General features: G+C 45.4%; 8 protein-coding genes across 8 annotated transcripts; 3 read left to right on the forward strand and 5 right to left on the reverse strand.

The window, feature by feature from the left end:
- Positions 1–56: 56 nt before the first annotated feature.
- Positions 57–1,912, reverse strand: FSST1_006609 (Alpha/Beta hydrolase protein; the record flags this gene model as incomplete). The annotated part of the gene is made up of 4 exons (XM_083232993.1): positions 57–373; positions 423–1,314; positions 1,366–1,764; positions 1,811–1,912. 4 exons carry the CDS (start codon positions 1,910–1,912, stop codon positions 57–59), a joined length of 1,710 nt encoding a protein of 569 aa, XP_083090039.1.
- A 3,831-nt stretch (positions 1,913–5,743) lies between these two features.
- Positions 5,744–6,792, reverse strand: FSST1_006610 (peroxidase; the record flags this gene model as incomplete). Its single annotated transcript, XM_083232994.1, has 2 exons — positions 5,744–6,593; positions 6,647–6,792. The coding sequence occupies 2 exons, from the start codon at positions 6,790–6,792 to the stop codon at positions 5,744–5,746; spliced, it is 996 nt and encodes a 331-aa protein (XP_083090040.1).
- A 1,232-nt stretch (positions 6,793–8,024) lies between these two features.
- On the reverse strand, positions 8,025–9,773 carry FSST1_006611 (uncharacterized protein; the record flags this gene model as incomplete). The annotated part of the gene is made up of 1 exon (XM_083232995.1): positions 8,025–9,773. The coding sequence occupies one exon, from the start codon at positions 9,771–9,773 to the stop codon at positions 8,025–8,027; it is 1,749 nt and encodes a 582-aa protein (XP_083090041.1).
- Positions 9,774–10,108: 335 nt separating this feature from the next.
- FSST1_006612 (uncharacterized protein) lies at positions 10,109–14,899 on the reverse strand (the record flags this gene model as incomplete). The annotated part of the gene is made up of 2 exons (XM_083232996.1): positions 10,109–12,328; positions 12,380–14,899. 2 exons carry the CDS (start codon positions 14,897–14,899, stop codon positions 10,109–10,111), a joined length of 4,740 nt encoding a protein of 1,579 aa, XP_083090042.1.
- Positions 14,900–15,448: 549 nt separating this feature from the next.
- FSST1_006613 (uncharacterized protein) lies at positions 15,449–18,760 on the reverse strand (the record flags this gene model as incomplete). Its single annotated transcript, XM_083232997.1, has 3 exons — positions 15,449–17,594; positions 17,648–17,723; positions 17,773–18,760. The coding sequence occupies 3 exons, from the start codon at positions 18,758–18,760 to the stop codon at positions 15,449–15,451; spliced, it is 3,210 nt and encodes a 1,069-aa protein (XP_083090043.1).
- A 1,489-nt stretch (positions 18,761–20,249) lies between these two features.
- FSST1_006614 (uncharacterized protein) lies at positions 20,250–21,133 on the forward strand (the record flags this gene model as incomplete). The annotated part of the gene is made up of 3 exons (XM_083232998.1): positions 20,250–20,304; positions 20,488–20,587; positions 20,659–21,133. 3 exons carry the CDS (start codon positions 20,250–20,252, stop codon positions 21,131–21,133), a joined length of 630 nt encoding a protein of 209 aa, XP_083090044.1.
- A 1,050-nt stretch (positions 21,134–22,183) lies between these two features.
- FSST1_006615 (uncharacterized protein) lies at positions 22,184–22,807 on the forward strand (the record flags this gene model as incomplete). The annotated part of the gene is made up of 4 exons (XM_083233001.1): positions 22,184–22,291; positions 22,386–22,420; positions 22,467–22,549; positions 22,605–22,807. 4 exons carry the CDS (start codon positions 22,184–22,186, stop codon positions 22,805–22,807), a joined length of 429 nt encoding a protein of 142 aa, XP_083090045.1.
- A 2,031-nt stretch (positions 22,808–24,838) lies between these two features.
- FSST1_006616 (uncharacterized protein) lies at positions 24,839–25,125 on the forward strand (the record flags this gene model as incomplete). The annotated part of the gene is made up of 2 exons (XM_083233002.1): positions 24,839–24,853; positions 24,910–25,125. 2 exons carry the CDS (start codon positions 24,839–24,841, stop codon positions 25,123–25,125), a joined length of 231 nt encoding a protein of 76 aa, XP_083090046.1.
- Positions 25,126–26,365: the final 1,240 nt, after the last annotated feature.

Raw genomic sequence — 26,365 nt, forward strand, 5'->3', positions numbered from 1 at the left:
TGAAACAATTTGAGTTAGAGATGCTATCAATTATAGTGATATTATAAGACAATCCGCTATAGCTTCCAAGCGGAAGTCCACGCGTCCTTTCTCGAGTGGAAATCATGCCACCAATCACAGCGTGTTTCGTTAACAAAATTCAATGCCTTCTTAACGCCTTGTCCATTTATACTAATAATATTTCCTTCACTTCCCCATGTAGGAAATTTCATTTTATCTGTACTTCGAAGTTTGGGTACACCGCCCACAGTAAAGCTCGTGAGAACAGTTTGCAGGACATCTTGCGCGACAGGTTCAAATGCGGGACTTTGAGGATCGTTGAAGGTATACTTGAGGTCTTGGGTATGTAGACCGGGGGTGACATTGAATCGATCTACCGATACGTTAGTTTTGGATCTGTTGACCAATTTTGTAGACCTTACAAGCGTATCCTTGACCATTCATAACCTTGCTGATGCCCACGAAGTTGCAGTCGATGACTGCCTCCCCCCACAAGGCCATCTGTCGAGAGCCTTGATTAGTGTATCCCAAGCTACCATCAAATATAGGTGGGTATAGCTCATTCGCTAGATATACATGTTCTGACATGGTGAGCCCTGGTATTGACTTTTGGATCCAGGGAACAAAATCATTATCTTCCATGTTCTCCACATCAAAGAACAGCGCTCCTTCAAAGGAAGTATAAGATGTCATGACCTTGACTGACTTGTCAAACTTTCCTCTGTCAAACATGGCGTAAGGATAATCCGGAATCAGATTGTTGTCTAAGACTGGACCGTGGATGTACGAAGTTGCAGGGGCGTTCCCAATCTGCTTAGTGTTTGCCAAGATGATAGCTTCAGAGCTGGCTTCCCGAGCTTCTGCAAGGTTTGTAACATTCAATACTTGTAAAAAGCCAGAGTAAGCTGTTTCCGGCGCTTGAAGAGTGGGTATAAAAGCAGGTGATTGAGCAATGACTTGTGCAAAAGGTGCTTTGTAGCCCTCTTTCTCACCGAGCATATGGAGCAAAGCAGAACCTCCGCCCGCTGATTGACCCATGAGAGTCACTCTGTCGTGCGAGCCGCCAAACAAATGGATATTTTCTTGAACCCAGTTGAGGGCCAGACGCTGATCGAGGAGTCCAGCGTTTAGATCTCCATCTTTGTCGACGTCGGAGCCAGGGAGAAAGCCGAGAGCCCCAAGCCGGTAATTGAGCGCAACAAAGATGATGCCATTTTTGTCGAAATCTTTTGCATGCTGCAGAAGGCCGCTGGGCTGAAAGCCTGGGGTTGGCCAGCCGTTCTTGGAGCCCAAAATGTAGCCGCCTCCGTGTACCTGATCGCAATTAGCTGTGCTTCATGGATTAAGTACGCTTCTATAACCTACCCAGACAAGTACAGCCGCATCGTAGCTTTTGCCCTGTTGCGCAGCCATGAAAACCTTACGAGGAACATGCACATCAAGGAACAGACAGTCTTCCGTAGTTGGGGGAAGTGGTTTTCCCACTGAGGGTACGTAGTCCTTGATGTCGGCAATCCATGAGTCGAGGCTGAAGTCTTTGCCACTTGAGTAGAGACCAATTGCTTTTGATGCACTCGCCTGCCATTTGGGAAGTCCCTGGGGACAGATTCTTATCTCTTCTCCGGTCTGGATATCATCGCGATTCATCAACGGAGCAACAGGGGCTCTGAATCGTAAATCTCCAGTGGGAGCTTGCCCATAGCGGATATTGGAGAACTTGTACGTGTCGGTGTTGTTGTCGTAAGTGAGTGCACGATGAAGTTCCTACAGACATGAGTTGTGAAGGCGAGGGAAACGATTGCACACTTACATAGCCAAGGTCGACAACTGGAAGATTTATAGCCGGTGGAATTGCAGAGACTGTTTTGATTGCCAACAATAGTAAGTAACATGGTGAAAGAGCAGCTCGCATATTGGAAATGTTTGGTTAGACGTCGAGGTACTGAAGAAATAATGGTAGGAAGCACTAATGACTAAATTGTACGTCAATTTACTTTATCTCGACTGGACTTCCCTAACTATATATTGGCGTGTCCTGGAGCGTAAGCTAACCTTTCTGTTATTTGCTGGGGTAGCTTTAATTAAGTGAAAGGATTGAGTTGTGAAAGTAGGTGTGATGATTTTTAATTTTCCAGTCGGCGTATACTCTTATGATGTTATATAAATTATACATTCTGCTTTATGAGCGTAAATATCGGAGTCGGCCAAATACAATATTACTTTGCTTACGTTCAGTTTCTCGGAAAGAGGCTTCCCGAGCTCTGCCACCTAATTATGCTGCGTCGTGGCAAATCTGACAGCATTTGCACTGCCTCATTTCTGACAACACCAAGCTCAGCACTATATGAGTGTTTAGAGATAAAGCCGATGGTGTGATGTCATAAAACAAATTACAGTGTTACAAGTATGCACCGACTACAACATCGAACCCTACTCAGTAGTGGGGAATAGCATTCTAATTAGTCTTGTCAGTATATAGTAGCAAGTTAGAATGAGAGACTTTGTGGACGACCTCAATGGATTTCGGACACTACTGAGACAACGTGGGTTAAATATATTATTAATTATAGTGGTACTATAAAACCATCTTCCATGCCTTCAAATGGGTAGTCTACGCGGCGTTTATTGAGTTTGTTCATCCCTTAAAACAATTATTCGCTGGCCATCGTCTCTCTTTGACCTCAATGGTACTGGTGTTGTCCATGTCCGAGATTTAGATCCTTTCCCATCAATACTATCAAGCTCATCAAGTGGCTTTGAGCGAAGGCCGAGGATTAACAAGTCCCCAAAGCTGTCCCAGTCCGTCCCAGTCCAGGGTTTCGATGAAACTATTATTATGATCAGATGTACCAAAACCATGACAGCATGGAAAAGAATAGCTGAAAAAGCCAATAGTACACACGAAGTTAAACTGGTATATATAATAGTACCTCGTGGTATATGGTGTGGCTATAGCATCAGTTACTTCCATAGCAAGAAGCTTTTTTAGACGATAAGGGCTATTGCTCTTTTCACAGCAACTCATAATAATGTTATAGAAGGATTTATTTGATGATGACTTGTTAGAAAGAGAGGCAATTTCTGCCATCCACTTGTCATCGATGTGGATGAAATCGGAAGTTCTAAAGGTGTCGCGGATCCTTTGAGGCGCTTCTGCTATTGGGAAAGGCAGTTAGGTCAAGACATCCCTTGACGTTGCTGATTTAATCAAAGTATCTACCTCGATGCACTGATCAGAAACAAAGCAGAGATAGAGAAAACTAATCTCATCAGCAACTGATATCCCACCATCAGTCACTCCACCGACTTCGGCTAGCGTAGAATATGCGAATAGCATGTCGGCACTTACAGGCAAATTCATGGTTTGTCGAAAATTCGGATGGCCCACCCCGGCCTTTTTGAAATAACCTTGTCTATCTTTGCTAAAGCAGGATAGATCAATGACCCACCAAGCCTCCGTTTACGCAGACACATACCCATGTCATGTGGGGTGATCTCCTTGTGAGACTAGAAAATCAACAGGGGTGTTAAGCATAGTAACAAGGTAAATACGCGTATTTGATGTCGCCCCCCAGTGGGGAACATTTAGAAGTGCCAATCGGAGCGGTCTAGCCGATTATGCCTTGACAACCTAATGCAGTTCCGTCACATCACAGGCTATCTACTATTCGATGACATGCATGATAATATTGTTTCGCGAACTCACCTATACATACCATTGAGAATATTGGTTGGGGCTTAGCCTTTCTGCATTTAGTTCCGTCCAGCAGACTGAGCCTCAAGCTTCGGGGCTGTCGAGTCCTAGACATATCTTTGCGTCTGCTTGCATCACTAGCCATCTGATGAAACTATCATTTGTATCTCTAATATTTTCCCCCAACTTTGACATATTGTGTTCAATGCCAGATTTGTTGAAATAGCTCCAAATAGATTCTCAAGCAATCTCTCACCATACTTCTGGAAATCAGGCAAACATACTCCCCTTCAAGCAAGAGCCTCAACGTCATCTACTATTGAAGGTGATTTCTACTTCGGACTAATTCCGGCTTTTAAAGAGGATAAAGATATTGAATCTGAGGCTATACTGGAACTGCCACCGAGCATTTCAGAAGCTAATTTTAAGTATATTAATAACGTTAACAGTAAGTTAATAGAAAGATATGAAATACTGCTAAACCAAACTCCTTATGTGAGAGCTACTTGTGTGAAGCAGCTTTGTTATAATGCCAGCGATTAAAAAATGAGAATAAAGATTCACATATCGCTTATGGGGCGATAGTATTTAACTATAAAAAGGAATCGCTAAAGCGAAGTATTAATAGGTTAAAATAGCATGGAGGATCTGAAGTAAAGGCTAGCTAATATATATGGCAAACTATAGGATGCTATTAATTTATTCCTGCAAGTTCCTGCTTGCAATAAGATAGGAATTGAATCTAGTTGCGACTTGAAGCCCTGATTAACTGGCGACAGGGTCGGTCAAGTGAACGCAAGGTTCGAAATTTAAAGATCTTTAAGGACCTCAAGAAGCTTGTCGAAAAGATTGAATTCGATGTTTCTGCTATCGAAAGCTTGGTCTGAAGGCTTTCAAACTTCCAACCAGCATCTCAATCAAGAAGTAGCTATACCAGGCTTTATATTTCAAGCTTAGCTATAATAACACTTTATTGCCACTTGCATAAAGGCTATCCAGTGAATAGTCAAGAGCAAGGGCATGGACATACAGCTCGAATCGGCCTTGTTCCAGTGCAAGAACAGGAGCTAGTTTGTATCAATCCAAATGAAGTTGCCATCACCGGCCATCATGTTGCTATAGAGTCAAACTTTAGCAAGGGACACTACACCTGGTTTGAGGCTCACTCGAGATTAGTTCTTCCAGGGGACGAGAGTGATGCTGTCTGTTCAGATCCGTCTTCGCCTTTAGTTACAGTGATGAATGGGCTTCGTCAACGTTGGCGCCGTGACTCTGTCACTGCGTCATTGTCAGACAAGCGACTACAAATATCACAAAACGTTGCTGAATTTTGCCGGGTTCAGGTCTATCCTGGAAGCCTTGCACAAGGCAGCGATCGTCTAGTCATGTGTATAGCTGTTGATTAGGATAGCGGCCACCAAATATTCTACCTGGATGAGAAGAAGAGACCAAAGACAAGTTGCAAGCCTCTCACTTTATCCAAGATTATCCAGGACGGGGAGCATGGAAGACTGCAGTTGAGCAAGACAAAGAAACAGCGGCGCTATCTCAATCTCTTTCAGTAGACTCTGTAAAGCTATCCCTTGAGCGACAAGATCGTCTGGCTCTGACCTAGTTCGCCACTCCTCTTTTTATATATTAGCAAGTACTGTAGCTGAGAACTGGAGCTGTGGGTATTATTGACATGGCCTCATGACTTCTTGGCAAATCCTGTAAATACCTGAGTTAATAAGGTAAATAAAATAAAGCTACAGTAAATACTATAGCGCCTATAGTTACTTTAGTATTATAGGCCTGACCTATCTAAAACGTTAGCCCTATCTAGTCTTCGCTCATTCATTAGCTTAGCCGGGACTCAGGAGGCGCCTAGGTTATGCTTAGGTTAAAGCAGCAACTACTCAGGACGGTAGGCAAGAAGGGAAGTACCATAGGTCAATCTTCACATTCTGTATTAATCTGTTTTAGTACGTCTAACCTCTATAATCTAATAAACACGTTTCTAAAGTTCTAAACTACACAGGTGGGACAGTTGTGTTTCTAATCTGATAATCACAACTTTGCCCTGTGGTGCATCACGGGACATCCACCTGTCTTGGCTACTCCTGATTGACCTGAGGCAGCAGGTACCGAATCACTCTTCTTTGGTGCACTCCTATAACCTCCCTTCTGATTATCAGTGTTAACAACACTACCTTCCGCATCCCTAGCTATTCCGAGTTCTAGCAACTTCGCAAAAGCTTTCTTAAAGTCTTCGAAAAATACATCCTTGTCCTTTGCGTAGATGTGGACGTACTTGGAGAACTCAGGGTCCGTCGTGAGTGCCATGTCAGTGGGAAGCATCATCAACTCTTCCTCTGTATCTTCATCAACTGAGGAGAACTGGAGTACTCCAGACTCGGGGACTGTCTTTTCGGTCCAGGTTTCTGATAGTAGCAGACGGAAGTACTGGTTGGAGAACCGGGTAGGATTGTTGACCCATTTGCCTTCAAAGCCAGAATTTGCAGTATGACAACGGCCAAGATTATGCGCACCGTTAAGAGCCACAATCTCACGATCGTTGAATCCCATTCGGTAGAAAATGTGGCGAATATGTTCTGCTCCTTGTGCTGCATCTGGGAGACGGCCACGAGGCGGAAGCTTACTGTCGTCGACAAAGTCGGTTCGTCCCGGCAGCCAGTCAATTTCAGGACCACCCATGGCATGGATCGCCGTCACGCCAGCGAGTGTCCAGAGGTCAGAGTATGTTATCCACGGGTGAAGACGTTTGACAGGCTCAAGAAAAACACGAGCATTCTGCAGGCCGGCATTGGCGGGATCTCCACCTTCAGCTTCGTAGCGCATGCCAGCACCGTTGGAACCGCCTGTGTCAGTGACTTTGTCGTATGTGCCGGATGAGTGCCTAGGAACAGATTAGTATTCGAATCACATATCTTGAATGCTGTGCAGACTTACCAAGCTAGACGCACGAGAACGGGGCCAGCACTTCCATCGTCGTATTCAGGTTGGTTAAGCAGTTCAGTAATTGATTTCTGAACGGCAGCGAAGTCACCCGGGTTTGACCCTTGGCCCTTTGACTGTGGTTGATCGACGATACCCATCTTTGCCAATAATTTTTTAGAGAACTTTAACAAGGCTGTAAAACGAATGAAAAGAATGAGTAATCACAGCGCTCGTAATGGTAGATTAAGGGAGGGTACTATGCTTCGCGACGCGGTCCCCACGGGCATCAAGATGTAAAATCCAGTTTAAATACAGACAGAAATTAGACGTCAAGTATCTCATACACGGCAAAGTAATTTAACAAGAGCCTCGGTAACCCTTAAAGATCCACAGTTCCTGTCCCGATATTATGGCTTCATGTGGATCCGAGTCTTGAACATTTCTGGCATATGACACCGGAATAGCGGAGCCTCATGTCAGGTTTTTCTCATCGCGTGCACGTTCCGCTGAGATGGGTTTGCCTCTGCCAGCGGAAGACAAGGAAGCCATAATAACCGAGGATATGTGGAATCAGCATGTGTCAATGGCTTAGCTCGCAATAGTAGTCATTAATTAGACTGGCAGATCAATCTTATAAGCAATGTTCTACGATATCTCTCTGATTACCCTTGATCAATCTTCATGATCAGATAAGATTAGACGAGATTAGATAGCGGAGCTCTGAGTCACGTGCAATGGCTGCCCAACAGGGTAGTGTTGAACAACATTTCAGGACAAAGAATCAAACCACCGGAAGACGCCCAGGTAGACACAAATGAGTGAATTAAGGGATATGAGACAGATAGGTTAAGGGAAATGCTTCTCAAAGGAACTTCTTCTTGTTCTTTGGTTATTTTGTCACCGTTAGCTTTAATTTTGTTTCTATTCGTGCTGAACAATCAAATCGGTGAGAATTATAATATTCATCATATACCTGTCGACCATTACTCTCAAAGCTAGCGATACTCCATTCTTTTGTATATAGAACATCCTGAATACAACAAAATCAGTTGGTTCGCGGATGAATTCTTGCGACATCCCCGAAGCTATCAGAATGTTGATCTACATTAAATACCCTACAGCCACAGAAGATAACCTAGTGAGGCTGAGCATTAACACGTTGCCCTATATAACTCGGCAGGGGTCCTTGTCACTAACCCATTTTATGCCACCAATAATAAGCGTGAATTCAAGGATCTTGTCCTGACTAGCCTTATGAAGTTATGCTAAGCATCAATAACAGACACTAACGTGAAATCCCCATGTATCGCTCCGACAATGTTAGTGTCTGTTATCCATATTCAGCAAAATTCCATAACAGACGCGTCGCAGATAATAACAGACCCACTCATCAAGTCCTCCCTCGTCCTCCACGTCCTCCACGTCCACTTCCACGACCACGCCCCCTTCCAATTCCCGGGTACACACGCCCATCAGTAAAACGCATTTGCCCAGGAAGATCACGAGGTAACTCAGCAATTCTCCACTGCTCTCTTTGCCTTTGGCATATTTGCCGGGGAGCTTGACCGTGTGCATCTTGTAAGTCCAGTAACTCAACTCCTCCAGCTTTCACTAGTCTCGCCAGCATATCCTCTTGCAATCTCCTTTTTTTCTCAGCTGTGCAACCAACCCCGCTTACCCAGGCTCTACCAACAGCAGCCTTGTGAAGAGCTGTCTCTTGTAGCGAATTCTTCACCGCAGGGTCCGCGCCGTGATCGAGCAAAGCTGATACGGCATCGACAAAATGTAGGTTTCCGGCTGCGATATGCAAAGGTGTGTTCCCATCAACAGTGTCTTTGACATTTGCTCCATGAGCGAGCAAAATAGATACAGCAGCTGGGTCGACAGGCACCTTGGCCATAAACCTTCCGAACAAGGTATGCAGAGGCGTTTCGCCTTTGTTCTTGCGTATACTGGCATCCCCGCCTCTCTTACATAAGAGTTCAAAGATGGGAGTGTATAACTGGCTGTTTCGACCAAAGGTTTCCGTGGCGTAATGTAAAGGTGTAGATCCATCCTGGTCTTGCGTGTTGACTGTAGTAGGATCCAAGTCGAGAAGGAGTCCAATAATGCTAGTGATATTCCGCACCCTTTCATCTAGCAGTGATTCTAGGATGTAATCAAACTCATCTGGCAAATTATTTCGAGTCACCCAGTGAAGAGGAAGTCCTCCTAAACTGTCTTGAAAGCACGCCATACTCGTGACATCAACCCCGACACCTCGGCAGTCCATCAGAGTCTTGACGGCTTTGAAGTTTGCATGATAACACGCAATGGCTAGCGCGTCAACATCAGAAACGGTAGGAAAACTGGTCCTCAGATCGATCTCCATTGTCCATTTTGTTACGGTAGCATGAACATCAGCACCGCAATCAACAAGTCTCTTGATCAACTCAGGGCCTGCCCATTTTGCGACCAAAGTCAGAACAGTATCCAGAGTCTTCTCAAGATTATTGATGTGGAGGACAGTATTAGAAGCGTAGGCACCCCGATCCAGCAATATATTAATTATTGCCTCGTTGGTCTCTGGGCAAACTTTATTCCATTCGGCTGTGTAACAATATGTGTCTGAATAGAGATCTGCAGCTGATAATATAGCAGTGTAACCCATGGTATCTCGATCGTGGATACTAGCATATAATGGCTGATGATTGAGTAAAAATTGCACAACATCGATGTGACCGTACCTGGCAGCTTCATTCAGCAGCTGGTATCCGCATGTTTTGAATCGTATTGGTTGGGTAGGATCGGTATCTCTCGTCGCGTTGATAAGGAGCCATTGCAGTATATCGAGGCTTCCACTTTCAACAGCTATGAGGAAGAGATCTTTTCCTTCAATAACCTCATCCCCATCATTCGGAAGCTTTGGGACGGCCCAAGGTGCATGAGTAAAATATTGCTTGAGTGTTTCGAGATCGTTTTGCGGAACAATTTCGCGTAGAAGCGGGAAACCTTCGCTTTCATAGAGAGTATTGCCATCTCCGTCAGTCATTGTCATAAATACTCGGTCGAACTCTTCTTCGCCTATGAATTCATCATTTGGGTTAACCCTAAATCTGTGATATGGTGACATAATCTCGGAGGCAAGAGGGGAAGGCATGGTTTTGACGTTTAAGTAAAGCATGAAAAAAACAGAAGAAGAGGAATTAGTGAGGTGTAGTTCGCAGATGGTGTTGGTTTATGTATAGGATAAATTATAAGTGGAGTTATTGTAAAATATTTTTAAATAAATGCAAGGGAAGCTCGGTGAAGAGTCAGAGCTCAAGGTCACTACATTCAGCACTATCTAATAATCACACGCCCCTGCATTTTATATCTATTGGCGAGCACGAGCAATAAAAACACCATTATCAGGTTGCCAAAGTTCAATATGTTGTTAATCTTAATCACTAGCTATACTATCCCAACATAAGAAATTATCTAATCCCATCAATTCTAAAAGCCAAACATTAATAACTGATTAGAGTTGTTGCGAATTGCAACAACTGAATCAGAAACAAGTACATGCTTCTCGTAGTCATATCTCGGTCTATACTGAGGTGGCAACCAAACCAATCTTTTGCCATCCTTTGTCAGCCAAGATACATCAAATCCAATTCCATAGCCTTGAGTGACAAACGGTACTACCGGTAGTTCATTGTTCTCAGTCTCAGCATCCTGGGTACCACCATCCTGGACGTCAATGCGGGACGGCCAGCTTTTAGGTGTCAAACGACCTTGTTCAGTCATAAGCGATCCACCGTCAGGACTAAACGATAATTGTGTAATCGGGAAGCTAAGCTGAAGTTTGAAGAGACCTTTTGCTGCTGGCATTTCCCATACGTGAATCTCCGATGGCGTGTCAGCGTCCCATGCCATGGTAGTGAACGCAAGTAGTTTTCCATTAGATGAAAAGGAAATGGCGTGCGGTGATTGACGAGATTCAGATTCGTGTTCCTCGATATCCTTGGTTTGCAAGTCATAGATTTTAATTTTCCCGTGACTTCCAGCTGCTAGTGATCGGCCGTCAGGAGAAAAGACTAGACACGACAAATGTCCTATCTCGATTGTAGACATGCTTTGATCTGTCAGGTCCAAAACTTCAACAATCTCGTCTTCTTTGCGATATACAAAGTGAGAGTCGTCCGCCGAAAATGCCATAGGCCCGAAAGTTCTCGACAGTATTGGAACGTCGATCGCGCCAGCCTTGAATGTGTGTACATATTCACCAGTCTCTTTGATGTTCCATATCTTGACCTGGTACGCGCAGTGGGTTGCAAGCATGTTTCCAGATGGGGAAAACACTATCGCTCGTACGATAGAATCGTGGCCCTCAATTCTAAGAACATTGTTGCCTGGACGGGCCATATCTCGGATCTCGACAACGCCGTCTTCAGAAGCTGTGGCAAGTCTCTGACCATCTGCGGACAATTCCATTATATATGTGCGTTTCCGGTTCTCATTCGCTTTGCTGTCGTTTTTGATTGCCTTTGGATCCCAGATTGTGATCTCACCAATACCGTCAACTCCTCCAACAGCAAGCCATTGACTGTTGGCCGACCAGGCCATTGCTCTGGGTAGACCTTCTTCCTCAGCATCTGCCGAGCTTGGAGCATCTGCATATGCCACGCCTCCAGTTGCAGACTCAATTATGGCGATCCTGAAGGGCCATTCAGTGCATGTTGCAATCTGCTTGCCGTCACTTGAAAAGGCCGATGGTCTCTCCTTCGAGGGAAAAGGTCTATCAACTGGATGCTGACCCGAGGGCGGGAGCCCGTACCCGTCATCCTTGAGCATGTCGATTTTGCACTCGGCACCGCTCTCGGAAAGCCTCCAAATAGAATGGCCGTGCTCGCCATAGACATGACACACCCACGTCCCGTCAGAAGAGAAAGATGACGTCAAAAGACGACCTGGCGATATCTGGTTTTCGGTGATCCATGAGTCCTTGACTATATCGCGGATACCAGCATTTATTGATCCAACCAAGAGACGTTGGCTGTCCGATGAAAATGAAAATCGATTTTGCGGTCCGATCGAATATTTACTTCCTTGATCGAGTGTAAAATTGTAGATGCAATCACCTGTTTTCGAATCACGAATCTGAATCTTGGGCTCACTCGACCAAGAGGCGAGCCATTTGCCATCGTGTGAGAAAAGAAGACCGACTATATAACATCCTGGGGTATTGACTGTGTGAATCTTTTTGAATTCAGTTGAGGTGGTATCCCAAAAGTCGATTGTATAGTTTGAAGCCCACGACACAAGACAAGAGCTATCTGGGGAAAATGCGACTGCTTGTACGTAATCGTTTGGATAAGTCGTAGTCTGTAAGCAAACACCTGTTGCCACATCCCAGATTTTGAGGGTACAATCATCGGAGGCAGATGCTAGCCATTGACCGTTACCAGAAAAGGCAAGGTTCGATACTGAGGTTCTATGTCCTTCAAGTGTATGGACACAAGCATCCCAGTCTTCCGGAACAGGTAGGTCGAGCCATGATGTTTTAAAGGTATGTTGCTGGAATGCTTGTCTTGCTACAGAGCTCCCAGGACTGAAAATAAGCCCGGAGGTATAACTTTGCAAAGGATACAATTCGATTGCAGTTTTGAAACTCAGGACGAACCGATTGGCGTCTTGCAAGACACTGGCTAGTTCGTGGTATTCTGTACCGGTCTAGGAATTTGTTAGAATACGGACTTTTAGGATGGGGGGACAGTGACATACAACTAACTTCTGTAGCTTCTGAATCGCCAGTACCGCAGTGACCACCTCTCCCATCAGTGAACAAGCTTCCAGCCAGTAGAGAAGCGATGACTTGAGGAAGTCGAGGGCAGCGGATGCACTTTCGTCATCGAACGTCAAAATGTGATCGGCCCAATAACAACAAGCATACTCGACCGGATTCAAGGGGTCAGAGGCATCCTCTGGGTCAGGAATCGGTACTTCAGCACCCGGTTTCTTCAGATCGTATATATCGTACTTGAGCGTCTTCTTCATCGTTTCCAACATTGTAAATAGAATGTTGTGGTGATTGCGAAGGGTACTCTTCGATAGTTGATCCGCTGTCTCAGCTTCCCAGACAAATTCCTTCGCAAGCTGGTCTTCCAACAGAAAATCCTTGGCTGATTGATGCACAAACGACACTACGTCATCTGAGACAACCAAGAACCCTTTGCAACGCAAGACTTGTCTTTTGAGGGCATCCAGTCTCTTCGAATGCTGAGAGAGTGATTGAGAACTGGATGACAATTCTGCCAGTGACATAGGGCGATACGCCAGGGTGGCAGCTGCCAAAATATCCCTGCACTGTGAAGCATGGCTGGAATCCTTGACCTCTTGCATCATGCGTCTGTAAAGGTCCGTCAAACCAGATGGCAAATCCTTGAGTATTTCGAGAATCTGCCATGGCTCGACATCCTTGCTCTCCAATCGCTTACAGGCCAAAGCAACCCAGAGAAAGGTGTTACCCGCCTTTTCAGTAAAGATGTCATTGACTTCAGGTGGAATCTCTCCATGCTTCTTTTTCTTCTTGAGATCTTCCACTTTGTACTTAATAAATGCACCAACAGCCTTTTTGATCGACTGCTCGACTTCCTCATTATCTTCCAGAGAAAGAATAAGCCGTTGAGAGCTAATCGATTCGTCCATGAAGGTGTCTTCGATTTCTACCCAATTGCGACTTGAAACAATCCACTTTACCCGAGAGTCCTTATCAGCGCAAATTTCAACGATTAGATCAAGAAGCTTGTCGTTGTCTTTGATGCACTCGTCAAGAGCATCAATAACAATGGTGGTGCCTTCTGGGACATGATTGTCTCTGTCTGATACCATTTCCTTCAAGATGCCAGACAGAACCTCCCATTTGTTTGGCCCATCGAACGCTTTTCGACCCGAGTTATCAAATTGGGTGCGCACATGAGAAATAAGATCAGGGTGCTGACAGGCAAGGCTCCAAATCAAGCCCCGAAGAACAGCTGTTGCATCATTCTGATAATTCTCAGTGGCTTGACAGAAGAAACACGAGATAAGATTCGGCGTCATTTCATCAAGGCGATCAATGATACCACAGAGAAGCATCGTCTTGCCCTTTCCAGGGTCACCTTTGATCCAAAGCAGTCTTTGATCAGGGTCTTGTTGCCATTTCTGAAAACCCTCAGTGAGGAATATCCACGAATAGCAATGGGGCAAAGGTGTACCTTTGTCATGTTCAATCCGTTCTTTGTCCTGTAATGGACTTGTTGTATAAAGGTCCTGGAAGCAGATCTTGTTGCTCTCATCATCGTAGAGCTCTTTTTGTTGCCGAGACTGGCGTTCAATAGCCTTTTCGATGTTTTGGACGCCAATGACCAGAGACCCGAGTCTTTCGCGGGATTCTGTCGTATTGTACTTTTTAGACATCTTCTCGAACTCTGCCTCCGAGGCCTCGATGTCCGTGAGCTTACCGCCCCAGTAGTCTATGTAAACCACACTCTTGAGGAAAGCAGTGGCGCGATTCTTGTGAAAGTAACAGATACTCTCTATCAGATAAGAGAGAAACTTCTGGTACAAGTCCAGAACATATGACCTGAGCTCCAGTCGCAGGTTGGACAGTGCAGTTATCCCAATGTCTTCTTTCGGTTCCAGATTGTCTTGGAGGAGAAGCTCTGCTAGGTTCCAGTACCAGTTGACACGAGAAAGAACGTGCTGGAGTCCTGCGCGATGGACGCCTGGCTGTTTGGCGGGGTTTGAAAAGACTTGAAGAATGAAGCAAACTCCAACCCAGGGAATGGCAGCTTGTGGGACGGCTGAGACGGCTGGTGTGACTAGTGATCTCACTGTGTCAAAGAGCTGCAGTCCATCATTCACCTTGCCGTAGATTTTGGCTTCTGTTTCAGTCTTCTTCAAACCAAGTTCAACAAGACGTTGCATGTTGCGCCACCGCTCTTCGTAAGAGGTCCCAAGCGAGGTTATATCAGGGTTATCTTTCTTGAGCTCAGACAAAAGTATCTCTTCGTATTCGACGATATACTTATTCCCACCGAGGGTATCGTAAGCCTCATTCCATAGTTTCTCTTGCAGCTTATTCCGTTCGGCTTTACGTTGTGGCTGCTCGTCGATAGGAGGTGGCTCTGAATCTGCAACTGGCTTGGCAATCGCGGGCGAGGTCGAGTTGCGGACTAGTAATGTAGTTGTAATGGGCTCATCTTCCGCCTTTCTTCCCCTGAACATGTTCTTCAACTTCTCAAAGCGATGTCGGCCACCCATGTTGACTGATTTGTTGATTGATAGCTCTGATGTCCAATAAGTGAGAGAGCAAAAGTTTGAGAAAATCAGAGACTAGCTCTTTACTTAGTCCTTCCTATATATATCCTCCTCACTCTGTAGGGCGGGGTAATGTAGTTACGAACTATTCAAGCTTAAGTGCGCCGCATAAAACTATCCTTTGGCGCTTATGCAGTAATACTCGGGGCTTCTGTTGATCATTGTCACATGCTGTTTGCAGATCGTTGTTCCAGACCGATGAGATCTTATTGTCAAGTTGCAATTGGGCTTTGATACGCTAATTGAGACATGGCTTAGACTAGTCTCTGCGTCATCGCCCGCTTCTATCCTGCAGCTATCTTTCAGCTTTCCAAACCTAGTTCCAGGCCGTATCCACAGGCATCCAGACCTTTGCAATTTCACAACCAGAGGCAACACGTGTGCTTTAAATATGCAGGTTGCGGTCACTGGACTGCAGCGACCACAGAAGATCTCTATGCTCCATTGTTCCCTTAATAGAATTGATCTAATATCAAGTCTAGAACGGCAGAATTAAAACCCCCATTGGCGACACCAATTGATCATCAGCTCTGGTGTGATTGGCCCAACCTCCCTGATCGTCGAACTGTGGCGTTTAGTCCGTTCCATCGAAAATCTAAGAAACTTGCCCGCCTTCTCAGCCTCCAAAAGTCCACGGTACGTATCAAGAAGCTTCACGCCAGGGTTCCTTTCAAAATCCAAGTCCTTCTTCTCTGCACTGGCTTCTAACCTCTCAACCCACTCCTCCAAACTGACAATCTTCATTCCATCTCCGTAGAAATTCTTCAATGCAGACGCAATATCTGACCAGTCCGCCGTTGAAGGGTTCACACCGTGGAAGTATCCACAAATCTCTGTTACGGGCTTAGGGACCGTGATACCAGCGATGTCTAGAATAAGACTTGAAACATCCTCGATAGGTGTCCATGCGATTTCTTGATGAGGTCCAAGAGACTTGGGAAGCACACCGAGATGAACCGAACTTGCGATCAAACTTGGGATGAACTCATGGCGATTCCACATTCCCTTCTCAGCTCGTGATCCTGCGATTTGTCCAACTCTTACTGAAGCGGCATGTATACCAGACTGCTGGGTAGCCGCATCAAGGATTAAACTTGCCGCGAGCTTGGAGCGGCCATAACCCATTTGAGGTAGAGACATGTCAGTGATTGCCTCTTCAGGGACCTTATCAATGGCGGTCCAGCCATCGACAGTTGCAATACTTGAAATGAAAACGATGGGTACATCTTTGTCTGTGGCGGCAGAGAAGTCAACAAGGTGGCGGACACCACGGATGGAGCTCTCAAATGACGATACGCTGATGTTGAAGTTGACGGGCCATGCGTTGTGGATGATGCGGTCGACACGAGCGAGTAGGTTGTCGTACTTGGATTGCCCGAGACCCAAGTCTGGCAACGACAAGTCTGCGTGGAGGAATTCGACTTTGGAAAAGTTTTTTGTCAGACCGCGAAATTTGTTGATCAAGGGTTGTCGAGATGCACCACCGTCATCGCTACGGTTCAGAGCGATGATTTTGTTGACAGTAGGGAGGCTACAGAGAGTGTCGAGCATGTAGGCGCCCAAAGACCCTGTGCTCCCGGTGAGAAGAATAGTTTGGTTGTCCGCCTGGGGGGACGTCTTGTTAGGTACAGAAGCAGGAAGGTTTTCAGTATACTTTGTCACAAGTCTCTCAGTTTCCGCAATCTCTTTTGCCACACCATCATGGTCAGCACACCCATCCCGAGTACAAAGAATGTGACGAGCAAGGTCTTTCGCTGTAGGATATCGATAAACAATTTGCGGCGCAAACGTCGTAGTGTCCAAGTTCGCTGATCGAATTCCGGCCTTGAGAAGTTTCGTAACAGTCATGACTTGTAACGAGTCAATTCCTGCAGAGAAAAAGTCCGTGTCGAATTCCAGCTTGTCGACTCCAAGCTTGATCTTGAATACTAAGATGATAGATCGGGCAAGTTCTACTTCATTATTAACATTGAGAATAACGGATTCTTCGTCACCTCCATCAATCTCATCTTTTTCGTATAGAAACTCGATAAAGTCCTTATACAACTCGATGGTAGATGTACGCTGAACTGTCTCTTTCCCAGCCCGTAAGAAGGGCAATGAAGGGTCTGCTATGGCGACAAGGTTCTTGGTGATTCGCCCATGAGCTACCGTTTCCGAGTTAGCCTTTTCAATCGTAGGCCAAACTTGATCAATAAAAGCTTTCGTTTCGGTCTCGTTCTTGGGTACTGCTTCATCAACAGGCTCAATTATCAGAGCTGCTTGGAACTTCATCTGCCCCACGACAAGAGCTCCCTTGACAAGGGGATGGCCAGAAACGGCAGCCTCAATAGAAACAGGGTTCAGCTTCTCGCCGTTGGAAAAGATGAGGATATCATCAGCACGACCGACGTGAAGCCAGTGATCTTTCAATGTAGGGTGAGGTTGAAAGATATCATATGTGTACCACTGCATGAGCTCGGGGAAGACGTAGAAGATGGCTTGGTTTCCAGGATCTGATACGTTTTTGCGGCAGATGACCATTTCGTACTCGTTCGGTCCACATGGGCGCCAATCAATTCCCATGGTTTCGCTATCAAAGACGAAGTATTGCCAGAGCTTCGGGTCGATGGGGGAATGCAGGGCATACGGGAATGCTCTTGATCATTTGTTAGATGGCGTTCTATTTGCATTTTGTGAGTGAATACTTACTCAGTCGATCCAATGAGACTGGCGAGCTCAACACCTCTTTCTATCAAAGCGTCTCCAACTGCCGGTGATAAATTACCTGCCTGATTGTTAGTCATCGTCTTGGATATTGATGTTAAAACACTGACCCCCGGCAAACTTCAAGAACTGAAGCTTAGTCAATGCCTCGATACCCTTCTCAGAGGCTGCGATACCTTCCACGATAAAAGGAGGTAGAACGAGTCCTTGAGCACCAGAATACTCCAGACTATCCATGACCGAGTCAACACTCAAAGGTTTGTTCACAATAGGCATAACCGTGGTACTACCAGTGAAGATGCTCGATATTGTGGCATAAACACCAGCGCCATGGAACATTGGCATTGAGAGTAGGGTTTTGACTCCCTTTTCTCCCCAATCTGCTAAGGCAAAGGGACAGCCTTGATGTGGGCCTTTTTTCAACATGTTCTCAAATGCACAAAATGTTCCCTGTCGCACAAGGATCGGTTTGGGAATTCCTGTTGAGCCGCTAGTGTGCAGAACAACGAGGGGATCCCAGCGAGATTGATCAATGGATCTGTCATACGGAAATGGTGCAGCGCTCGTGTTGAGTAAATAGTCGAGTGTATCGATAGTAAGAACTTGCATCAGGCGCTTATCCAGACAGGGTTGCATCATCGGTCTCGTTGACTCGGTGCAGTACAAGACATGGCAACGCGTGTTTTCAAAGAGCGATAGCTGAACAGTGGTTGGATTGCGAGGAGAAATGAAAAGAGCTTTGAAGCCAGCTTTGATGCATGCGAGAAGAATTATCGTGTATCGAATATCGTTGGAGCCCATGTAGGCGACGGTGGGAAACTCTTCATGGTCAGGTGATCGGGTGATGGTATTGGAGAGTGAGTACGCGAGATAATTGATGGCGTTGTTGAGTTGGAGAAAGGACAAAGGCTTCCAGCCATCTTGAGCCTTGTCGGAAGATGGGATCAACGCGAATGGTCTCTTGGGGTCTTCTGTAGCGATAGTTTCGATTAATTTGATCAAGACACTATTTTCGCTATGATGTTGTTCAGATGGGTTAGTTGAAGCGCCGCCTGGAGCTGGAGCTTCGGTATGTTGTATATCGCGTGGGACAGTCATATTTGGATTGTTGGAAGAGGTAAATGATGGAAGAAGTAAATTATTGGAATTTGGTCTGGACCGACAGCCAAGCTTTATGTGCTGTTGGTCCTGCCGTTGTTGGTTCTGTTGGTTCTGTTGGTGCTTCAGAGCAAGAACCAACAGAGCCAACAGAACCAACCATTTTGCCTAATTTGCGCCCCATTCTTGAAACCCCGCGGTATTTTGACAGGGCTGAAAAGATATCGAACCATCGTGATTCGATATGGTTTGATTCTGATGATCCTACGGGAATAGGCTCAATTTGGCCCAGAGGTTTTCAGTGTCAAAGTGGTCTCTATGGGCCAATTAGCTCACATTCATTCTTCAACTTGCCTATCGTAATGTAGCTCAGACGTTAGTGGCCGATATTTGCATACGTAGTTTGTTGTACAAGATATTGGCGCAGAGATGACATCAATGCAGTTATTCAGATGATCAACGGAAATGCCAGTTACAAACGGTGGAGAGTGACAGTGTATCTCGTAGCTCCAGTGGAAGTCGGTATCTCGTCAAAATTGTCTCAATTTTGGTTTTTGGGACTAGCGGCGCTGATTGATATGGTGCTGCTGTCGCGTCAGTTCTCTAACCACACACAGGCGTAGTAATCACCTGTTGATCAGGTGATAGTCAGTCACGTGAGACATCTCCCTGGAGTAAGGCAGCCTGACAAAACAGACCGCGCAACCCAAGAACTTTTGGTGAGGCAATCTGCCTTTATCAAATGATGTAGCTTGTAATTTCTATATTTCTTTCGTTGTGCCGAAGCAGAAGTATTAAGTTGCTTACCACAGATTTTGTATTGTGTGAGAATAAGGTTGCTCTATGAGATCTGCCTTTTGTAACAACGCTGCCCGCTGAACAAGGCACCATACCCTGGAGCCAAAACCATCAACCGAGATACTGGGAAGTTACACAGGTGCCGGGTACCTTAGCCCATGTTGGTGTTAGCGCCTTTTTTATTCCCCTGGCCAATGGCAAAAGTCAAAAGCTCAACAGCGTCTCTCCACTGCTGGATCGTTACCGGCTAAAGCCGGCTTCAAGAACATACGGCTTTACAGTCAAGTGGCCCCACTGATGTCTTTCGATCAGCTGGAGTTACTTGCTAGAATGAAGAAATAATAAATCTAGTCTCAAATATGGGTAGCATCATGCAGAATTCACTGTCAATTTAGCCTTGGGATAAACCGGCTCCTTAGATCTGCCTCGTTGCATCTGAGACCAATCGATGAGCAAAGTTAAGTTCCAGCTGGGTTCTATCCGTATAACCGGTTTCATTCAGGGGATCTACAAGCCTGTCGATCCTCGGGAATCGAGGAACTGAATGAGATGTGGATGGACCCTATGATCTACCTCTCGCGCCTTGGCTAAACTTCATAGAATAAAAAGCGACCCGCATTGCTGGCAGATAACAGACTTTGCTCGCTGGTTTTGGACTCTTATCCTCATTTATTTTATACTAAAGACAACGATGAAATTGAGCTTGCTCTTCTTTTTTCTTCGCATCTTCCCAAGCGCTGGTGTACGTAAGTTTCTCTGAGCAGCAGTCGTTTTTATTTCTCTTAACGGGACAATATTTGCCCTTGTTGTTGTCTTCTCATGTCAGCCTATTAGTCATTTTTGGCATAGCTGGTATGGTGATCATACGGGCAGATGTGCAAGCGTCAATGGCGTTGCTTGGTCCAATGGTGCTGTTAATATTGCCTCAGACTTTTGGATTCTTGGTATTCCGCTTTCTCAATTGTCTAAATCAAATTTGGACTGGCGTAAGAAGGTCGGTGTTGGGATGATGTTTGGCGTCGAGACCTTGTAAGTGCAAAACGTCTATCATTTTTTTCGTTTCAAGAAACATTATCTCTAATGCATGTATTTCTATCTAGTGTTACTGCTGTAAGTATTTTCCGTCTATACGCCTGCATCGTGGCGGGAATCAGCCAAACCAACAACAAATATTGGGATTATCTCGCTATGGCTCAATGGTCTACCGTCGAAGTCAACGTTGGCATATGGTGTGCGTGTATGCCCACGTTACGTGTGCTTCTTATGAGACTCTCGGGCCAATCCAAGTGCTACATCAGCTATGGTAGCCACAAGAGTGGCCAAGACAGAAGTCAAGAAGACCCTGACAGACCTCGTACCAAAACATATCCCCTGGAGAGAAAGGTAGGTTCAAGTGCGATTGCAACGGCTATCAAGGGATCACGCGGAAGGATGCAGGCATCCGGGATTACTTGCGATACAATCGTCGAGGTGGAATTTGGTGCCCACGAGGACGAGACGCATCTGGTGGAGATGAAAGAATTCGACCATTCTAAGAGTGCCCTCACTTTGTCACAGTCTGAGAGTTCAGTCTAGTTGGGCTGCAATTTTGTATTTGATGTACCTATAATAAAAAACGAAATAAATTACAAAATAAGACATAGATATAAAATTCTGTCATCGTTGACTTTGTAGCGCAATGTGAGACACTGTAGTACACAAAAGTATGGCCTCTTGTGGCATGTAGGTCTGCAGAATGACTAACGACATGAGCCTGCATTCCATCCCACTGCCGATCAAGACTGTGATAGGTCTGACAACAATGAATTTGGTGCGTCGTCGACTGTCAGATTTTCCACGGTAATCTAATGATAACTCAGACATCAACAACTGCAGGAAACATGATTAAACCCGGAGCCGCCGGAAGAATTGTTAATATTGTGGCTGGCCTGAATCCAGGTAAACAGACACTCTTTTATGCAAGTTTTCACAATTCGAGGTAAATATTGATTTGTACTCTGCAGTCATCAACACGAGTGGTTGTGTTACACATGGTCCTCAATTGAGCAATCAGATCATCATCTGACGCTGTTGGGTGAGCTGATTGACTCACAGCTCTGGCTCAATTGATTCTGAATTTGGAATTTTCAGCGCGCCACCTTGCTTATTGGCAGTAGGTACAATAGTTTTCAATGTTACCGTTTCATCGTTGGAATGTTAAGTTTGTATTAGTGACTTGCAGATGTCAACGCGGCAGTCGAGGAGTTTCGCTGAACAGTCTAGGGTCACCTTGGGCAAAGGTGAATGAGCTTTATTTACTCGAAAACGGTATTTTATATTGTTGAATCCCCTCCACACCAACTCTTGAATATTTCTCGGAGAAAAAAGTTATCAAAGCGACAGAGGGGGTGACGAACAGGACATCAGAGATACATGCACCTACAGACCTACACACCACAAAGATATGCAGTATCAATCTACGTACTACTCATATCAACCGCTGAGGGGATTTTGATGCCACCAATGGCACTCCATATCGTAGTTCGTCGACTGGCCTCAGCTTGTCAAAAGTGTAGATCCCGTCCATCTATGATCTGAAGTTGGTGTGTTCCACTTGACCGAAGGTCCGAGTTGGGCCAAGCTATCATGCAAATATTGGCCGCTGATCAACTGAAGATGCTTAATTGGAACGTCTCTTGCGACGCGATGCAGCTGAACCATCAGTGCAGTCGACGTCTCCCCCGCTTCGTTGTTGTACGTACGATTAAGCTTTGGCTATAAATAAGACGCTCCTCCACGGTTGTAGTTTCATCTCAAGTGTGACGTGACCTATCTCTGTTTGGATTAGTCTTCCCAACTCTTCATTAGCTCATCACCCAACATGTTAGTCAACTTAGCCTAGTGCAATACACATACTAACACCCCGTAGGCTTCTCAGCACCATCATCTTGGCCTTCCCATTGGCCGTCGCCTCGTGGCCACATATCGAAGCCTGCCGCAAAGCCTGGCCTGGTAAGCCTCGTTCCGCCTTTGTCATGTCATCGCCCACTAATAACTATTCTTACAGCCGAGCCTTGTGCCTACATCGCCGGAAACGCAATGGTACTAGGCACCTGCGAGAGCGTATGCGAGACCACCAACTGTCCCAATAATTTAGTCTGCAAGCCCCGACGTTGGACTCGTCACTGCGACAACTGTGGAGGTGACCTCAACACAGGTGGCAACCGTGGAAGCACTCATGGAACTGACCATGGTCCTACCATCCTCTGAGATGAGAGGCCACCTCCTCTGCCGGACGAATGGGAGAGGGTGAAGCTGTTGGTAGAGGAGGTTTTAAAGATTGTGCAAAAGCATGCTCAAACCAATGAGAAGAGTGAGGGCAATGACACATTTAGTGGCTTAGTTCGACTGCTTTTGACATACTTGGCACAGATACTGCAAATGTGAATCCTGGTTTGCTGCTTGAAGTTTGTCGAACATTCAGATGCGTGATGAATGCCTGTATTCAATTATCTCCGATTAATGTCCTTGGTCAATCACTATCTGAAACACCCCATAGATTGTATCCCGGCTCTTGAGTCACAAACCCCACTAATGACCTGACATTGTCTTGCGTTTCTGCTTTAACAGCTGGATTAGCTGCCAAGGCTTTGAGGTCGGAAAATAACCCATCCTTCAACACCACAATCTTATCCTCCGTTGGTACCAAACCCAACGATCGCCTGTATCGCTCATATCTTGACGATTCGTCCCGAGGAATTGTTACACGCAAGTAAGCTTCCAGAGAGGACGACTTCTTCGCGCAGTCTTTGAGGATATTCTTTAGGGACAGCGTGTCTGGTGAAGGCTCCACACTCCATTGGAAACCTTCTTTTGCTTTATCAAAAGCGGCCGCGATCCAAGGTAGCTGTGAACAGAGTATCTGAATGGACATGGGTAAGGATTGTGGGTCGGTGGCTTTTTCGCATATTTTGATAGCCGCTTTGAGCGTGGTTGTTATATCTGAAATGAGGTTGTGAAGTTTCATGATTGGCATGCTGATGTGTGTTTGGAGCTGGCTAAAATTTACCACCGGTAGTAACGTAAAAGTGTAATGTCCTTTTTTTTTATCTTGTGTAGAAGCTCTTTTCGTGACGATCGAGAAGATAAATACCTGTGGTGCTTTGACTTGTAACTTGCTGTGAAACATAGCCACTGCACAGCCTGGTTTTCTTTACCAATGGATAACTGACAACGAATTGAAGATCGCTCAGATCTTGGCAAAGTGTAAGGCATAATAAGAACTCTCATATTACTGATATGTCAATTTATAAATGGCAGAATGATTGAAAAAAATGTCAGCCTTGGTATTTACCTTGATTGTGGATAATTGACACATCATGTTAGAGGAATAGGGCGCACGATTACGCCCACTTAGTATGCCTTGACTTGACTAAAAAAATAAAAAATTAAAGCAAGCCAGATGCAAGGCAGCCTTGATCTGTAGTCATTGAATGGTTGGTAATTTTCTGCTTCTCTAGATTTCTCGAACTTTGAGTTGCGACCCCAATTGCTTTATGTTAAAGGCATTTCAACCTCGATCTTTCGAACGTAGACCTATTGGACCCGGTTTGAATTGAAATGTGACCTAAATGCCTGAACTCACGATATCGGAACAATTGACCGATGCTGCCACGAGACAAGGAACTAACAAGTCAGTTTGTCGCAATCGGACCTGACCTTTATGCAGTTTACTTTTACCCTCTACAGCTCACATTTCAATTTTCCTATTACCTACTCACCTGCCTATTGAAGATGAAAGGTTCGGCTGGAAAAGGTAGACATCGGCTATACGGCAACCTAAAAGGCACGAAGGATCACATACATGTTGAAGTCTCGAACCAAGTGGGGAGCAACTCTCGCGTACGGGCCAGTTCCGTGAGGAGGCTCGCTGGTAAGTGGTCATTGAAGATCCACATTCTCAAATTTTATCTAATCGATCAGATAATCAGTGGTGATTTATCCACAACTGAGCGGGTATGGCCGGAGGATCAGACGCTATTCTCGTTCATATTTCAATCTGACCATTCATATGCGCTTGTGAGCTGGGCATCTGGCCACATATGCGGAGCTTATCAGATCCTTCTGCTGCCGATGGCCCGAATGTCGCAGGTGTTCCAACCTGTTTGTCTTGCTATGACGCCTAGACAGCAAAGTCCGGAGGACCCTTATGATAGTTGTCAAGTATAAATAGCCACCTCTGCGACATGTTATCGTCCAGGACAGACACAAAACACTCATCAAACTCAAACCATCACCACCATGTACTCTCCCGCTGTATGCACCACTCTTCCTAGAGATAGTCTCCGTTCTTGAACTAACACATCATCTAGAAGCTCCTTGTTGCCGTCACGGCCCTTGCCACCTTTGCCTCAGCCAGCCCTGTCGCCGAGAAGAACAACGCGCAGAGCCTCGAGGCTCGCGGTGGCTGCCTCGGATACGCCAATTATGCAGCCTGTGCCTCTGGTCGTCGACGTTCTTGCCCTATCGGTGCTGGACAGAACCAGTGCTTCACTGCCGCTGCACGTGTTTGCCAGGAGAACTGCTAAATACAGAGTTTAGTTCTTGTTGGATTGATTATACAGGCCATAAGTGGTTAAGAGAATCAGCGTAATGATTTGGATTGAGAATTATTTATATTAAATCTTTATCTCTGTCTAAACCTATAATTATCTCCAACAGATCACTATTGTCCGTTGTTCAAGTGTGACATGAATGACTCATTCTATCTCCCGGCTTGCCCCATGTTAAGAAATCATGTTATAGGAAAGGGTGCGGGGAAATGAGACTGTTAACAATACAATTGAAAATCCTATTACTTGCGTCTTGTAGGTCAAACGAACTGTCAACTGCCACTGTGGCACTATATTGAGAATGGATGCCCTAACGCCTTAGCTCATCACGGGACGGTGCTCTCCCTACTTTACCTCTGACTTATTATAATGTGACCTATCTAGATGGAGTGACGTGCGTTATATTCGGCTTTTCTAATTGGGCCGGATAATCGGAGATGTAGGATTTTTGTTCTTTTCGAAAGATAATCGTTCTAGGCTGGAAGTAGGGCGGTTGACCTGGGACCCATGTCAAGAAGTCATCCTGGCCTGCAATGACAATAAGCAGAATTCATTAATTTGAAACCGCCCGGCACTTTTGACAACTGGATTCCCCATATAATAATATTATCTACACAAGTCCCGATCCATAGAAAACCAATTCGTATCCGACAATTCCACCACGGGCTCTAGAACGTCCTTGATGGCGTGGTTCAAGACCGTTGATCTACATCATTGGATTAATCTGTGGGGTTACATTTCTAGCTGAAACGCCACTGACCATGCCTGATAGGAGACATTTCCGAGGGCCAACATTGAGGTACTGGCAGCTCCCCATCATCCTCGTCTTACATCATGGTCTCATACTGATTCGAGCTTTGTGTAGGAGATGAACGTGGAGATTGGTCGGTCCGACATCGATCAAGTTTGACATCTTTTTGATTTGTGATAAATACATTATGAATTACAATCCTGATATCGTCCACACAGCATGGTCATTCCTTAAATCATCGAACACGGCCAGCAATGGACTCTATACATGCCCTTGTTGAAATTGTTTAATGAGTTGCTGTATTATTCTATAAAATATCTTGGCGTGAGAAACATTTATTACATTAAGTGCAATTGTAAGGCAATGCTTATTCAAGTATCTTTGTGGCCATAATAGTGTTAGTTAACTTTTTAATCGCGATAGAACCGAAGTCTAGACCCTTCACCCCCGAAATTGATCTCGTAT

This window comes from Fusarium sambucinum, chromosome I, assembly GCF_050947815.1.
Source record: "Fusarium sambucinum isolate potato_lamoka chromosome I, whole genome shotgun sequence".
NCBI lineage: Eukaryota > Fungi > Ascomycota > Sordariomycetes > Hypocreales > Nectriaceae > Fusarium > Fusarium sambucinum.